The 17,038-nt window shown below is 48.2% G+C and overlaps 1 protein-coding gene across 1 annotated transcript in view; it reads right to left on the reverse strand.

Moving 5' to 3' along the window:
- The window catches only part of PPEF2 (protein phosphatase with EF-hand domain 2), a 59,547-nt gene that overhangs the window by 15,010 nt on the left and 27,499 nt on the right, over positions 1-17,038 (reverse strand). The window contains exons 4-11 of the mRNA XM_060247409.1: positions 15,997-16,054; positions 13,952-14,127; positions 10,867-10,978; positions 10,229-10,275; positions 6,833-6,999; positions 6,681-6,717; positions 4,414-4,563; positions 1,897-2,172 (exon numbers count right to left, since the gene is read on the reverse strand). Coding sequence (XP_060103392.1) covers positions 1,897-2,172; positions 4,414-4,563; positions 6,681-6,717; positions 6,833-6,999; positions 10,229-10,275; positions 10,867-10,978; positions 13,952-14,127; positions 15,997-16,054 — 1,023 coding nt within the window. The remainder of the gene's footprint in view (positions 1-1,896; positions 2,173-4,413; positions 4,564-6,680; positions 6,718-6,832; positions 7,000-10,228; positions 10,276-10,866; positions 10,979-13,951; positions 14,128-15,996; positions 16,055-17,038) is intronic.

Consider the following 17,038-nt stretch of genomic DNA (forward strand, 5'->3'; position numbering starts at 1 on the left):
CTCTGAGAGAACAGCTCTGAGAGAACTGGAACTGGCCCAAGGTCACCCATCAGGCTTCATGTGGAGGGACAGGGAATCCAACACAGTTCTCCAGATTAGAGTCCACCGCTCTTAACCACGACACTAAACTGGCTACTTCAGATGAAACCACGGTTTCGTTAAACTAACCACTATTAGCATGATTATCTCCATGCAAGGATTTGGTAGTAGAGAACTAACTATGGCTAGCTGTGAGTTTCAGGCGGGTAGCCCTGCTGGTCTGGTGCAGCAGAACAAAGTCAGAGTCCAGCGGCATCTTTAAGACCAACATTTAATTCTGAGTATAAGCCAGGGGTGTCAAACATGTGGCTCTTATCAGGCCCCTGAGCAACTGGCTCTTGTCTGCTTCCTTCTCCCTCTCTCGTTTCCTTCTGCATCTTAGCTTGCTCAATCGCACAGCAGCTACAGAGCAAAACCTCAATGTTCTCCATTGGCTGAGGCTCCTTCACTTCCTGGTCCTCTGGGGAGGGAGGGAAAGAGCCAGATTTTACTGTGCCCAGTTCCCTGGATCCCATGGGAGAAATACAAAGAAATCACCTTGAAGACCAACAAGTTCTAATGTTTCAAGCATGCTTTAAGGTTTTTTTTGTAAAAATAAATCTCTGTGTTTGTCTGCGTCCTTTAAAAAGTTTATATCTCTGCTACCTAATCTTAAATGGGTACGCACGTGGCCTCGGCCCAACGTGGTTTCATTTACGTCAGATCCATCCCTCATAACAAATGAGTTCGACACCCCTGGTATAAGCTTTCGTGTGCATGTATCTGACAAAGCGTGCAAGCACAAGAAAGCTTATACCCAGAATGAAACTTTCTTGGTCTGAAAGGTGCCGCTGGACTCAAAACTTTGTTCTGTGGTTAGCCGTGGTCCTTCCTACCGAGATGCAAAACCATGCCCTGAAGCTGATTTATTATTAACCAGAGATAATCATTTATTTATGCATTAAAATACTTGTATCCTGCCTCGTCTCGTGGCTCGCGGTAGCTTACGAATTCACGAATATTAAACATTATGATTTAAAACACCCAGCTGGGGGGAGGGGGTTGGTAGAAAAAAGCCGGCAGGAACTTATTTGTGCATTAGGCCACAAAAAAAGAGGACATGGCTCCCCTCATATGAACATATGAAGCTGCCTTATACTGAATCAGACCCTCAGTCCATCAAAGTCAGTACTGTCTTCTCAGACTGGCAGCGGCTCTCCAGGGTCTCAAGCTGAGGTTTTTCACATCTATTTGCCTGGACCCTTTTTTGGAGATGCCAGGGATTGAACCTGGGACCTTCTGCTTCCCAAGCAGATGCTCTACCACTGAGCCACCGTCCCTCCCCTCAGAAATTGATTGCTAGGATCTCTCTCCTCAGGATGACCCCTGAAGTGTGAAGTGCTTGGGTAGGATCCAACTAGGGTTGCCAAGTCCAATTCAAGAAATACGTGGGGATTTAGGGGGTGGTGCCAGGAGCAAAGCTGTGACAAGTGTAACAACTCCAAAGGGAGTTCTGGCCATCATATTTAAAGGGACCACACAGCTTTTCAATACCTTCCCTCCACTGGAAATCATGAAGGATAGGGGCACCTTCTTTTGGGGCTCATAGCATTGGACCCCCTGGTCCAATCCTTTTGAAACTTGGAGGGTGCTTTGAGAAGAGTCATCATATGCTATGCTGCATGTTTGGTGCCTCTACCTCAAAAATCAGCCCCACCACCAAGCCCCAGACACCAGCAGATCACTTTTCCATTAGACCCTAGGGGAATCGGTCTCCATAGGGAATAATGGAGTGCCCAGCAGACATTCCCCTCCCCCCCTTTCTGATGACCCTGAAGGGGGGGAGGGCCTCCAAACCGGGGGATCCCCTTCCCCCACCTGCTTGACCTCACTTTCTTCCATTTCAACAGACTCAAAGGATTTCACATCCAGCTCCGACATGGAGGCCAAGGGGGTGCCGGCAGAAGCGTCCAACCCTCTGGGCTCCGCCAGGCCTGCCAGCCTTCGGCACGACTGCAGTTCTTCGTGCACTGTCTGCTGCACTCGCTTGGAAATATTGGACTGCTGTGAAACTTCAGAGACACTGGCTGAGGTAGCTCCACTGAGGCGTAGGATTTTCTCGCTTTTCCTCTTCTGGGTTAACAAAGAGAAGATCTAAAACGGGAAGAGAGACACAGAGAGAGAGATTGATTCTGAATGCAGGGTCATAAACAATACTCCCTCTAAGCAGCCGTGTCTTGTGAGAAAAATTTTTTACTTCATGAGCTACTAGCTTTAAAGTAGTGAGCAAGTGAATAAATTAGCTCGCCCTGGGGCCCTTTTTCCTGAGCTAAGACGAAAATCTGTGAGCCGGAGGCTAAAAAACTGTGAGCTAGCTCACACTAACTCAGTGAAGAAGAAGAAGAAGAAGAAGAAGAGGATGATGGTATTGAATTTAAATCCCGCCCTATACTCTGAATCTCAGAGCAGTCACAATCTCCTTTACCTCCCCGCCCCCCACAACAGACACCCTGTGAGGTAGATGGGGCTCAGAGAGCTCTCCTAGAAGCTGCCCTTTCAAGGACAACTCCTGCCAGAGCTATGGCTGACCCAAGGCCATTCCAGCAGGTGCAAGTGGAGGAGTGGGGAATCAAACCCGGTTCTCCCAAATAAGAGTCCGCACACTTAACCACGACACCAAACTGGCTTAGAGGGAACACTGGTCATGAATCATGAATTTTCTGGGCCTGAAAGGAATTCGAAGGGGGTGGGGGTGGAGAAGAGATATACAAAATGACAGCAGTGGCGGCAGAAGTGATGTCATACCTCACTAGAAATCACTGGAAGCTCTGCCATAAAACCATGGAGTTTTGGGTGCCCCAAACTACTTTTGGTTCCCAGGCCAGACCTGGTAACCTTGGGCTTGGAGGAGGCACGTCTGGGGCCAGTCCCCCCACCACCAGGGCCGGCCCTAGGACGCATGGCGCCCCAGGCAGCCTCACTGCCTGCCGCCTCCCTGAGCCGTGCCACTCCCCCCGCCCCCCTCCATGGTGGGAAGGATGAACGAGCTGCTAAAAGAGCAGCCATGCTGCTGACTCCTCCCCTTGGAAGGAAGTGGGGAGGAGGCAGCGGCGCTGCTGCTTTTTCAGCAGCTCGCTCGTCCTTTCTGCCACTGCTGCCGCAGTGCTGATCATCCTGAGCGTGCCGGAAAGCCAGCATAGGAGCTGCCGACCTCCGTGCCGCTGTACCCACCAATCAGCTAATTGACGCTGTACCCACCAATCAGCTAATTGACGCCTTTAAAGAGCCCTGGGAGTGCAGCCCTTCACTGCCTGTTCCCGGGCATTAAAATTGGGAGGGAGGGGGAGGCAAATAGGGATTTACCTAGGGGGCGCGGCGAAGGCCAAATTCGGTGCCCCCACCCTGTCAGCGCCCCAGGCAAATGCCTAGTTTGCCTATTGGGCGAGCCGGCCCTGCCCACCACTACCGCCTTGTGTCCCAGAGGAATGCCTGCTTGCTTCTCTTCTCATTGGTCAGTTCAGTTCAGGGCTTGCATGGGGAATACAGGTGAGGATGTGGAATAGGGTTGCTAGCCCCCAGGAGGGAGTGGGGGATCCCCCACTAGTTGGCCCGTGGGGGAACGGGTGTACATAGACTACTGGTTTGGCACTAATTTGTATTATTGGGATTTTAATGCTGGTTTTAGATTTTTTTTTGTTTCCCAGGATTCACTTTGGTTGATTTGTAATTTTGTAACTGATTTCTGAAATAAAACTGTAAACTGTAAAAAAGAAAAAAAAAAGAAAAGAAAAAGAAAAAGAAACGAAAAGCGTGCAATGATGATACGGGAACATGGTTCTTGAGTAGGGTTGCCAGGTCCAATTCAAGAAATATCTGGGGATTTGGGGGGCGGAGCCAGGATACATTGGGGTGGAGCCAAGAGCAAGGTTGTGACAAGCATAACTGAACTCCAAAGGACGTTCTGGCCATCACATTTAAAGGGAATGCACACCTTTTAAAGGCCTTCCCTCCGTTGAAAATAATGAAGGATAGGGGCACCTTCTTTGGGGACTCATAGAATCGGACCCCCTGGTCCAATCCTTTTGAAACTTGGAGGGTATTCTGGGGAGAGGCACTGGATGCTATGCTGCAAATGTGGCGCCTCTACCTCAAAAAACAGCTCTCCCAGAGCTCCATATATCCACAGATCAATTCTCTATTATACCCTATGGGAATCGGTATCCATGGGGAATAATGGAGTGCTCAGCAGACATTTCCCTCCCCCGCCCCCAATCGCTTTCTGATGACCCTGGAGTGGAGGAGGGCCTCCAAACCGGGGGATCCCCTGCCCCCACCTCGGGATGGCCAACCCTATCCTTGAGGTTACCTGTGAAAGGGCCTCCAAGCCCCCCGTACCTTACGCCTGTCGATCCTGGCCAGCTGCTCCAAGTCAGTGGTGTCTGATATCCCTCCGTGTACCACTAAAACCTTCTGGTCGATCAGGGTGGCCAGCGGCAAGCTGCTGAAGACATGCCGGAGCAGTTTCAGTATTTTATTCCCATGTTCCTAGATGGAAGAGGGGAAGGGGAACGGCTGAAGAATGAGAGACCCTCATGGTAATAATCAGGAAACTGAAACAATACATATACTCTTATCAACAGCGCATACTACTGTCGCTATTAAATGGACAGATAAAGCTACACCTTCTATACCAGCTTGGCAAAATCAACTTTGGGAAGGTTTTATCCTGTATAAAATTTTATTTAATTTGGTTACATCGTCCTCAAACTGGAGAGCCAGTTCGGTGTGGTGGTTAAGTGCACGGACTCTGATCTGGGAGAACTGGGTTTGATTCCCCACTCCTCCACTTGCACCTGCTGGAATGGCCTTGGGCCGGCCATCGCTCTCTTATCTGGGAGAACTGGGTTTGATTCCCCACTCCTCCACTTACACCTGCTGGAATGGCTTTGGGTCAACCATAGTTCTCTTATCTGGGAGAACCGGGTTTGATTCCCCATTCCTCCACTTGCACCTGCTGGAATGGCCTTGGGTCAGCCAGTGCTCTCTTATCTGGGAGAACCGGGTTTGATTCCCCACTCCTCCACTTGCACCTGCTGGAATGGCCTTGGGTCAGCCATAGTTCTCTTATCTGGGAGAACCGGGTTTGATTCCCCACTCCTCCACTTGCACCTGCTGGAATGGTCTTGGGTCACCCAGAGCTCTCTTATCTGGGAGAACTGAGTTTGATTCCCCACGCCTCCACTTTTTGTTGATTATAGGACAGTTTAATATGGATGTGTAAACCGACACCTTTTTTGAGCTTTTTCTGGACCGTGTTAAGGTTACTGTTATATTGAGAAGATTAATGGATAGGTTTATTTTGGTTTTAGCTATTTGTAATGGATTAATTTTGTAAATAAAATTATAAAGCACACACACACACAAGAAAGAAATGCAGTTGAGGGTGGGGGAAGAAACTCCCCTGCTAGAACTGACATGGGGGAGGTTTGCTAAACTACGCATAGGATAGAGAAGGCAGAGAAAGAAGTACTTTCCTCCCTCTCTCAACAATACAAGAACTCATGGAGAGTCAATGGAATTAATGAGCAGTAAGCTTAGACGAGATTAAAGGGAGTGCTTCTTCAGCCAAAGGAGTGATTAACATGTGGGATTCAATGTCGCACAAAGCGCTGGTGGTGACAAGCATAGACAACTTCAAGGGGGGAGCGGATAAATATATGGAGTAGAGGTCCATGAGTGGCTATTAGCCCGGGGAAATAGATGGAACACTCTGTCTGGGGCAGTGATGCTCTGTGTTCTTGGTGCTTGGTGGGCCACAGTGGGAGAGCTTCTGGAGCTCTGGTTCTACTTGTGGACCTCCTGATGGCCCCTGGGACTGAGCCAAGGAGTGTTGGATAGGATTGTCCATTGGCCTGATCCAATGTGGCTTCTCTTAGGTTCTTAAGAGCAGAGGTTCATGAGTAGCTATTAGCCACAAGGTATAGATGGAACATTCTGTCTGGGCAGTGGTGCTTTGTGTTCTTGGTGCTTGGGGGAGGGCAAGAGTGGGAGGGCTTCTGGAGTTCTGGTCCTGCTCGTGGACCTCCTGATGGCCCCCGGGTTTTGGTCACTGTGTGACACAGTGTTGGACTGAACGGACCATTGGCCTGATCCAACATGGCTTCTCTTACGTTCTTATGTGAATCAGAGTGTTGGACTGGATGGCCCATTGGCCTGATCCAACATGGCTTCTCTTATGTTCTTATGTGACACGGAGTGTTGGACTGGATGGCCCATTGGCCTGATCCAACATGGCTTCTCTTATGTTCTTATGTGACACGGAGTGTTGGACTGGATGGGCCATTGGCCTGATCCAACAGGGCTTCTCTTATGTTCTTCTGTGACACAGAGTGTTGGACTGGATGGGCCATTGGCCTGATCCAACAGGGCTTCTTTTATGTTAATATGTCTGGGGCAGTGATGCTCTGTCTTCTTGGTATTTGCGGGGGGCAACAGTGGGAGGGCTTCTGGAGTTCTGGTCCTGCTCATGGACCTCCTGATGGCCCCCGGGTTTTGGTCACTGTGTGGCACAGTGTTGGACTGAACGGACCATTGGCCTGATCCAACATGGCTTCTCTTACGTTCTTAACATGCACAATAAAAAGTTTTCCAAATTAGCTTACCTTGTATTTGCGCATTACCTCCTTGGTGAACCCATAGCTAAAAGGGAAAGGACATGATATGGCTGTAAGTAACGCTCGGCAAACAAACAAACAAACTAAAAGATCCCCCCCGCAAGCGCCCGATTCCCTTCAACAGATGTGGGATGCCATACCGTAAGTTGATCATGTAGTCCTCGTGGTTTCCTCGGTTCAGGTGGACCTCCTTTGGGTAAATCAAGAGGAAGGCAAAAAGAATGATCAAGATCTCAATGGACTTTTTGCCCCGGTCCACGAAGTCACCGTTGAACACATATCTCTTCGCCGGAGATGGAAGGCCATTCTGTACAAGTGACAAGGAAAAGGAGAAGAGATGTGTTCTTTTAAGAAGTAATTGTCAAGAGCCAGGAGAAAACGATTGTCGTGAGTGAGCAAGCTGTCTTCTAAAGCCTTCCTAGACTCAGTCACTGGAACAGAGTGTGGTAGTGGAAAGTGCTGTCAGGACACAGCCAACTTACAACCAACTCGCTGGGTTTTCAAGGCAAGAGGTGGTCTGTCATCACCTGCCTCCAGGGCTTTTTTTTTTTTGTAGCAGGAACTCCTTTGCATATTAGGCCAAACACCCTTGATGTAGCCAGTCCTCCCAAGAGCTTACAGTAGGCCCTGTACTAAGAGCCCAATAAGCTCTTGGAGGATTGGCTACATAAGAGAGGTGTGGGCCTAATATGCAAAGGAGTTCCTGCTACAAAAAAAAAGAAATAAAAAGCCCTGCCTGCCTTCATATAGCACTCCTAAACTTCTCTGGAGGTCTCCCACCCAAGTACTAACCAAGGTCAAGCCTGCTTAAGCTTCTGAGATCTGACAGGCTTGGGCTAGCCTGGGCCATCGAGGGCAGGATGAAAAAAAATGGACCAGACGGACAATTATGCTAGTTTTGTCCAGAGTCATTCGGGGCATTTTTAAATGACTATGTCAAGAGGGTCTCTTGCCATTTTTTATTGTACAGCAGTAATGCCCAGTTTGGTGTGGTGGTTAAGTGTGCGGACTCTTATCTGGGAGAACCGGGTTTGATTCCCCGCTCCTCCGTTTCACCTGATGACATGGCCTTGGGTCAGCCATAGCTCTCCTAGGAGTTGTCCTTGAAAGGGCAGCTGCTGTTAGAGCCCTCAGCCCCAACCCGCCTCACACAGGGTGTCTATTGTGGGGAAGAAGATATAGGAGATTGCAAGCTGCTCTGAGTCTCTCATTCAGAGAGAAGGGCGGGGTATAAATCTGCAGTCTTCTTCTTCTCCTCCTCCACTTGCAGCTGCTGGAATGGCCTTGGGTCAGCCATAACTTTTGCAGGAGCTGTCCTTGAAAGGGCAGCTGCTGTGAGAGCCCTCTCAGCCCCAGCCACCTCACAGGGTGTCTGTTGTGGAGGGAGAAGAAGATGATATTGGATTTATATCCCGCCCTCCACTCTGAAGAGTCTCAGAGCGGCTCACAATCTCCTTTACCTTCCTCCCCCACAACAGACACCCTGTGAGGTGGGTGGGGCTGGAGAGGGCTCTCCCAGCAGCTGCCCTTTCAAGGACAACCTCTGCCAGAGCTATGGCTGACCCAAGGCCATGCCAGCAGGTGCAAGTGGAGGAGTGGGGAATCAAACCCGGTTCTCCCAGATAAGAGTCCAGACACTTAACCACTACACCAAACTGGCTGTCCTAAAGGATAAGATAAACTGGCTCTCCTAAAGATAAAGGAGATTGCAAGCCACTCTGGGTCTCTGATTCAGAGAGAAGGGCGGGGTATAAATCTGCAATCTTCTTCTTCTTCTTCTATAGTAACCTTGGGCCTTGCTTTCACTCGCTTTGCTCCTGCTTGCTATCACTATCTCTTTCGGCACCAAGCACAAGTATCGTTCTGCCTAGTCTCGGAGGGAGCCAAGGGAGCCAATCTGGTTCCCAGGGTTTATGTCTGCACCTGTTTAGGGAACATGGGAAAGTGACTATGGGGAAAGGGATCTTCTGCTTTGAAATGTTAACAGCTAACCTATCGTATAGGAGGGGATGCATTCCCGCCACTGTCAGTTTTCGCAAGAAGCGTCTTACCCTGAGGTCTCAGTGTTTCAATAAAGGTCTTAAACGATCCCTGAGTGTGTTGATAACTGAAAGTCCAGGGACTTGGCTTTAAAATGGCATTGACCTCCCTGGGTCAGACCTGTGGAAGCTGCAACATCCAGTTTGGCCCTAAGGAACATCACAGTTATCGTCAAGCCGGCTTGACAAGCCTGAACGTGCAAAAGAAGAGAGCTGCGCGAAGCAGTTTGCGACGCTGCGGGATTTTTGTTTCATTTTTGGCTGGCAGAGCTGTTGATTTGCTTTTCGGCTCTCTGATGTGCGGGAAGTAGATGGGAGTTGTCGAGACACGCGACTTTTTTTGGCCCGAGGGCCGCACCGTCTTGCTTTGAACGTACACGTGACGCTTCCTTAGGCTGAGTCAGACCAACGGGCCTTGTTCAATCTGAGTGACGGCATCTCTCCATGGTCTGAGATTTTAAAAAAATTGCCTACTTCTGATCCTTTCAAGCGGAGGCATCAGGGATTGAACCTGGGACCTTCTGCGTGCAAAGCAGAGGCTCTGACACTGAGCTATCCTCCCAGCTTCTCACACGAAGCTGCCTTCTACTGAGTTGGTCTGTCACAATCACCACGGCTGACAGCAGCTCTCTCCAACGAGCAGGGCCGGCAAGGCTAACTTCTTGTGCCTCCCTCTGCACCGATAACGTCCTGAGTCACATGAGGGGGTGTCCAATTTGGCACCCCCAGAAGACCGGCGCCCTAGGCAATCACCTAGTTTGCTTAGTGACAGGGACAGCCCTGTCGACGGGGATTCTCAACGTGGTGCCTGTGGTGGCGTGGCGCTCGCCAACACCTTTTCTGGTGCCCAGCAAATGTTTTTAGAAAGTGGGTGGCATTGGACCATGTTGAGGCCCCTCCCCTCCCCAAGCCCCTCCCTCTCCTGGCTCCACCCCCCAAAGTCTCCAGGTATTTTCCAACTCTTAGCTTGGAGAAACGTCGACTGAGGGGTGACATGATAGAGGTTTACAAGATAATGCATGGGATGGAGAAAGTAGAGAAAGAAGTCCTTTTCTCCCTTTCTCACAATACAAGAACTCGTGGGCATTCGATGAAATTGCTGAGCAGACAGGTTAAAATGGATAAAAGGAAGTACTTCTTCACCCAAAGGGTGATTAACATGTGGAATTCACTGCCACAGGAGATGGTGGCGGCCACAAGCATAGCCACCTTCAAGAGGGGTTTAGATGAAAATATGGAGCACAGGTCCATCAGTGGCTATTAGCCACAGTTTGTGTGTATGTATAAATTTTTTTGCCACTGTGTGACACAGAGTGTTGGACTGGATGGGCCGTTGGCCTGATCCAACATGGCTTCTCTTATGTTCTTATGTGGAATTTGATCCTATGATCTGTGCAGAGAATTTAGATTTTTCTGGGTGGAGATCTGAAAGTAGCTATATCATCCGCCTGGCAGATATAATCGGGCATATAAAGTTTACCAGCGTAGGGCACATACCTTGTAAAATATCAGAAACAAGTCGTTCAACTGGCCGTGCAAATCTCCTAATAATAAAGAAAAAAAGAAACAGTCGAGAGTGAGGGTTTCTCCCTTATCGGTATGGGGCCTGATCGCGATCCGGTTCCAGTGGGAACTTATAGTCCTCGGTTTCCTTTAGACGAAATCCCACCAGAGAATCATGGCCGTTCACAACATCTGCTTCATTTACAAAGACGCAAGCCGAATATCAGTGGGGGCAAACAGGAACACCAACAGCGGACGGCAGATCCATTGATTCCTGCGTCAGATACCCAGAGGGTAACTTGTCCTGCTGCCCTTAGTTCCAGCTCCTTTCGGCTACAAATACCCAGCTTTCTCTGGCCCCAGTTCAGACGTAATAGCCAAATCGTTGTTTGGCCATCGAGAAGGGCTTGTGGAAATCATGGCTTACTTCTAAACTGTGCTACGAAACCAGGGCTCTTCTGAGCAGAAACGCTTAGGAACGCAGTTCTGGCTATTCTGGCATCAAGGCTGTGGCCTAATATGCAGATGAGTTCCTGCTGGACTTTTTTTACAGATAAGCCCTGCGTTAAAGCACCCTGTGTCCCGATGGGGCAAAATTCTTACCACTGATAGCAACGACAACACTCCCTTACCGCACACGGTGATCTCGCTGTAGCAGGTTGAGATGTTGCTGATATTTGGCAGCTGCGAGAGATGCTTCAGGGTTTCGTGAAAGAGTTTTAGGACATAACGTGCGTGGAGCTGCTACTGGGAAAAAGTGAAAAAGTCACAGAAGGCCTTCAGAAGAGAGCTTTGTCCCATAAGAACATAAGAGAAGCCATGTTGGATCAGGCCAACAGCCCACCCAGTCCAACACTCTGTGTCACACAGTGGACAAAAAAACCCAAGTGCCATCGGGAGGTCCATCAGTGGGGCCAGGACACTAGAAGCCCTCCCACTGTACCCCCCCCCCCCAGCACCAAGAATACAGAGCGTCACTGCCCCAGACAGAGAGTTACAACAATACACTGTGGCTAACAGCCACTGATGGACCTCTGTTCCATATGCTTATCCAATCCCCTCTTGAAGCTTTCTATGCTTGTAGCCGCCACCACCTCCTGTGGCAGTGAATTCTACGTGTTAATCGCCCTTTGGCTGAAGAAGTACTTCCTTCTATCAGTTTTAACCCGACTGCTCAGCAATTTCATTGAATGCCCACGAGTTCTTGTATTGTGAGAAAGGGAGAAAAGTACTTCTTTCTCTACCTTCTCTATCCCAGCAAGAATACAGCATCTTGGGAGCTAATTTGCCTGATTAAGAAAGATATACATTTCTCCAACGATTTAAGGCAACTAACTGCCTTCATGCCATGGGACCTGACAACTGAAATCCATAAACCAAAAAAGTATTTAAATGCAATAGCCTACATATGGGGTTGCCAACCTCCAGGAGGGCAGAAATTTTTTTAAAAAGGTGTATAAAGGAATAAAACAGTCAAAACTAAAAATATATAAACACTGTATCTTTACTAAGTGTGAAAACACACAAAGAAATAGATCATAAATGAATCTCCCTATGTAGAAATTCTAACACATCACTAGAAACTCATACAATTTGGACCTAAATAATGTTCCACCATTTGAGCATCTCACTTTCACTAGAAGACAGAGAAACATCCAACTTCATATGTCCATTTTATGTTAAAGACATCAGTTTCTCCGAAGTTGGTGCATAAGTCGGTTCAAGACAGACTGGCTGGCTTCACTTAACGCTGTGTTTCACTAGAAGTTTGGTCACCGAACTGACTAGAAAGTTAAAAGGGAATGCACACCTTTGAATGCCTTCCCTCCATTTGGAAATAATGAAGGATAGGACACCTTCTTTTGGGGCTCATAGAATGGAAGCCCCTGGTCCAATCTTTTTGAAACTGGGGCGGGGAGGGTGTTTTGAGAAGAGGCACCAAATGTTATGCTGAAAATTTGGTGCCTCTATCTCAAAAACAGCCCACCCAGAGCCCCAGATACCCACAGATCAATTCTCCATTATACTCTAAGAGGACCAGTCTACATAGGATATAATGGATCACCCAGCAGACATTTCCCTCCCCTCACCCCGCTTTCTGATAACCCTGAAGCGGGGGGAGGTCCTCTGAACTGGGGGATCCCCTTCCCCCAACTGGGGATTTGCGAGGCCCTGCCGTTACTTGTCTGCACAATGGTTGGGCCGTTGGTCTCCACTGTGAATTGTTAACTGTCGTTTGAGGCTCATAGAAGCCTCGAGTGAAACAGGGCATTAAGCACATCCCTGTTGCGAACTTTTTGCCTTGTTGCGTCCATCTTTTCCACTGGCTAGAAGAAGATTCGGAGCGTTGGACTCTATTCTGCTCTACGGCTTTATTATACCACATCCCGGATTTTGAAGTTGAAAGAATGAGCGATCAGCTATGAGTAATTGAACTGTATATGGGGGGTGGTTCCTTCTTGCACTTTATATCTTTTCTTCGATTGTAAGTGACTTTCCATTATATACACTAATTGGATTTTTGAGGTTTCTATTGACGTGGATGCCTTTGGCTGTATACCTGTGCCCAACTGCGGATTGGCAACCCTACAGTGAAATTATGATGGCTGTTACAGCCAATTAGTATGGGTATGTGCCAACATGTGCCAACCAACAGGTCATCAAGCATATATAAGGTTTTGACCACCCTGAAAGGTTGGAGCAGCTTGGTATGTAGGCCACGACCTAGCACTGCTCACCGTCTTTATTGCAATACATCCTTTTTCCTCCTCACCCAGATTTCAACTGCATGTCTTTATTGGCCTGAGACACCCAGACTGTAGATTTGTGTAATACAGGGTATAACCTTTCAAAAGTCAAAAACTCCTTTGTCGCATCCAAACGGTACCTGAAAAAAAAGGAGCTTTGAGTCTTGAAAGTTATGCCCTGGAAATCTTGCTGATCTTTATGGTGCAACTGGATTCAAATCTTGCGCTTTTGCTGTAGACCAAGATGACTACCCACCTGAAACTCTCTTTACTTGTCTGTCTCTTAGAATCATAGAGTTGGAAGCAACCTCCAAGGTTATCTAGTCCAACCCCCTGCACAATGCAGGAAATTCACAAATGCCTCACCCTAAATTCACAGGATCTTCATTGCTGTCAGATGGCCATCTAGCCTCTGTTTAAAAACCTCCAAGGAAGGAGAGCCCACCACCTCCCGAGGAAGCCTGTTCCACTGAGGAACCGCTCTAACGGTCAGGAAGTTCTTCCTAATGTTGAGCCGGAAACTCTTTTGATTTAATTTCTGTTCTGGTCCTACCTTCCGAGGCCACAGAAAACAATTCCACACCATCCTCTATATGACAGCCCTTCAAGTACTTGAAGATGTTGAGCATATCACCTCTCAGTCGCCTCCTCTCCAGGCTAAACATGCCCAGCTCCTTCAACCTTTCTTCATAGGACTTGGTCTCCAGACCCCTTACCATCTTCGCCACCCTCTTCTGGACGTGTTCCAGCTTGTCTATATCCTTCTTAAAATGTGGTGCCCAAAACTGAACACAATACTCCAGGTGAGGTCTTACCAGAGCAGAGTAAAGCGATACCATCACGTCACGTGATCTGGACACTATATGTCTCTTAACCAACAAGTTTTTCCAATTAGCTCAGGGGATCACCTGGCAAAGGGGTGGGGGGTGGGAATGGAAGCAAAGGACGCAATTGCTCCTGAGATACTTACTTTGTCTTGTTTGAACGCTTCCAGTAAGGCAGAGGCATGGTCCGGCGAGAGAGGGAAGGTAAGATGGGGCCCTGCATAGTTGTCTGGCACCTGGATCAATTCATAGTTGCAGGCTTTATCCAATTTGGGATCTTTAGGGATATCACTTTCGGAGAAAACGCGGTTAATGAAATCCCCTGGGAGAGAAAGATAAGAGATCTAAATGAGATCTTCAGTAAGGTTTATGAAAACAGTTCACAACTTTTTAAAACAAAGACCCAAGTAACCAAGGGGTACATGTCTGACAGCAATGCTGAGCCGGGAAAAACTTGTTGACTATTCCCGGACCGAGAGAGGTGAAGCTGCAATGTACCCGTAACCGGGCCTTCTCCTCTATAGCTCCGAGCCTATGGAACCAACTTCCAGAGGAAATGCGGGCCCTGCGGGACCTAGAACAGTTCCGCAGGGCCTGCAAGACCTTCCTCTTCCGACTGGCTTTCGCTGATGAAAATGGAAATTGCTAAGGAAACCGCCATCATAAAAGCAAACATAGCATTAAGCACTTTTACTAATTTAATTTAATTTAATCTAATTTTAAAACTTAAGCAGATTTTTAATTAAATGTTCATGTTGTTTAAATGTAATTTTATCTATTTGTATAGTTAAACTTGAATTGTGTTGTTAGCCGCCCTGAGCCTGCTCCGGCGGGGAGGGCGGGATACAAATAAAATTTTGTTGTTGTTGTTGTTGTTGATCCTGTGAATTTAGGGGGAGGTATTTCCTGCATTGTGCAGGGGGCTGGACTAGATGACTCTGGAGGTTCCCTTTCAACTCTGATTCTAACAGCAAGGGATGGGGAGGACCTACCAGGAGCAGGGGGGAGGCCCAGGTGACATGGCTGGTGACATGGCTATGTCACTCCTGGTGTGCACTGGAAGTGATGTCATCATGCTGCGCCATCGCTGCAAAGGTCTGATATTTGGTCAAAAAAACTGTGGTAAAAATGTCTTCTGCCATAGAATTTTGCCCAAAAACCAGAGAGTCATCTGGGTGTTGCCAGTGTGATGACATCACTTCCTGTGAGCACCAGAAGTGATGTTGTCATATTGCCAGCGGTGTTGCCTGAGCCTCCCTTTGTTTCCTGGTAAATCCGCCTACAAAAAAGCAAACTATTCTCCCCCCCCTTCCTCCCCAAGGGAGGAGCCTCAGCCAATGGAGAATATAGAGACTTTGCTCTGTAGCTCTGCTGTGCAATCGAGCAAGCCTCGCAAAGCAAGCTGTTATGCAGAAGGAAGCAAGAGAGAGGGAGAAGGAAGCAGATGACAGCCAGTTGCTCAGGGGCCTGATAGGAGCCCTCCTGCATGTTTGACACTCCTGCCTTATAACTTTTGAGGCTGGCAGAGGCTCTGTGTACCACATAGACTTCCACTATCTCAAACACGCTATTTTATAAGAACTGCTGGGGGAAGGGAGGCAGTTGGCAACTGGCTATTCCTCCAGGGGCATGTGAGGCAGTAAACTGTCCCCATGGTGACCAGACTCTGGGCAGTTGGAGACACAGAGACAAGGCCTCAGAACTTGGAGGGAAAGCTGGAAGTACTGACTCTCCCAGTAGACAGCTCTGTACCCTGGTCAGGTGGCCGTAGCAGCTATCCAAGAGTAAAAGAAAAGCCCCTTCAGGTTTGGAGACACGCCTAGGAGGGCAGAAAGGAATTGGGACTGCAGGCCAGAGCAGGCACCTTCTGTCATAACCTGTATACCATGAAAAGCTTCAGTTGCCCGTTTCCACATATTAAGCTTCTCTTAAAAAGAGACAGAGCATTTTTCTCCCGGCCTAATGTGATTTCAAACCTCCTGTCTTTTTAAATTTGTAACATCCCACCTGATTGGAAGAGTTCTGGTAAGCATAAAGTTTTACACAATGGTTTAAGACAATCTGATTGGTTCTAGGAAATGGTATGGATTTTGTCCTTGTTTTTTTGGATTTAGCACGGACTGCTACGGCTGTACGGCCTTCCCCGTATAGAATGTGCACCAAGCGCACGTTTATTCAGCTCTGCACTTACTCTCATTACTGTTGCTTGACATGAAATGGTCCACAAGGTAGTCAAAGAAATGGTTGAGCTGCAGAAGAGAAGAAGAAAGAACATAAGAACTAGCTGGCCTGCCTGGCGCCTCCCAACTCTATGATTCCATGACTGATCCAAAGACATCGAGCATGCTGAACTTTTGAATGCAGGTTCCTCACGTTCAGCACTCTTTCCATTACACCACAATGGCTGCCATTCACACACGTGTGCACACACCACAGCCATTTGCTAAAGAATTATTTTGGAAGTTAGCAGAAAATTCTGTTTTTATCTCCCCCCAACCCCGCCCCCCTTTATAAACTCACCGTATGGGAAGTGGGATGTTTACATACATGCAGACGAATAAAGAAAAAAATTTGAAGTTCAGGTGGCGTTTGGGTTGCCATGGTGTTGTAACCAAGGTGGGGGGTTTTTTTGAGCAGGAATGCACAGGAACGCAGTTCCAGCTGGCTTGGTGCCAGGGGGTGTGGCCTAACATGACAATAAGTTCCGGCTGGACTTTTTCTATAAAAAAGCCCTGTGCAAAACAATGGTGACACCAGGGGGTGTGGCCTAATATGCAAATGAGTCCCTGCTGGGCTTTTTCTACCAAAAAAAGAGAGGCCTGGTTGTAACTGTGGTTGCCCCCAGAAATGGGGAGCGGGACTCAGGAAGAGGAGATGGGGGAATGGAGAGACCATAGGGCTGTGCAGTGGGGAAGGAGAACTGGGGGGGAAGGAGAAAACAGTAGCCAGAAAGAGGAAAGTGCAGAAGGAAGCAAAGCTGGAATCTACAGGGTAGAAGGAAGCAAAAGTGAAGAGAAAGACATTGGGCTATTTTGCATTCTAATCCTCTTAATCTGTGTGTTCCTGTTGCCTTGGGGTGGGGGGGTTGCTTTCTAGTCTGTGTGTGCTTTGGGGCCTCTAGTGGTCGATTCAGTATTACATTGCTTTATGCCAGGCATAAAAACCTGCAGTTTAAATCTGCAGGGACCACTAGAGGGAGCCAAAACACATTCGGTACAGAAATCCAGAAGCCT

This window comes from Heteronotia binoei, chromosome 9 (assembly GCF_032191835.1).
Source record: "Heteronotia binoei isolate CCM8104 ecotype False Entrance Well chromosome 9, APGP_CSIRO_Hbin_v1, whole genome shotgun sequence".
NCBI classification, from domain to species: Eukaryota; Metazoa; Chordata; class Lepidosauria; order Squamata; family Gekkonidae; genus Heteronotia; species Heteronotia binoei.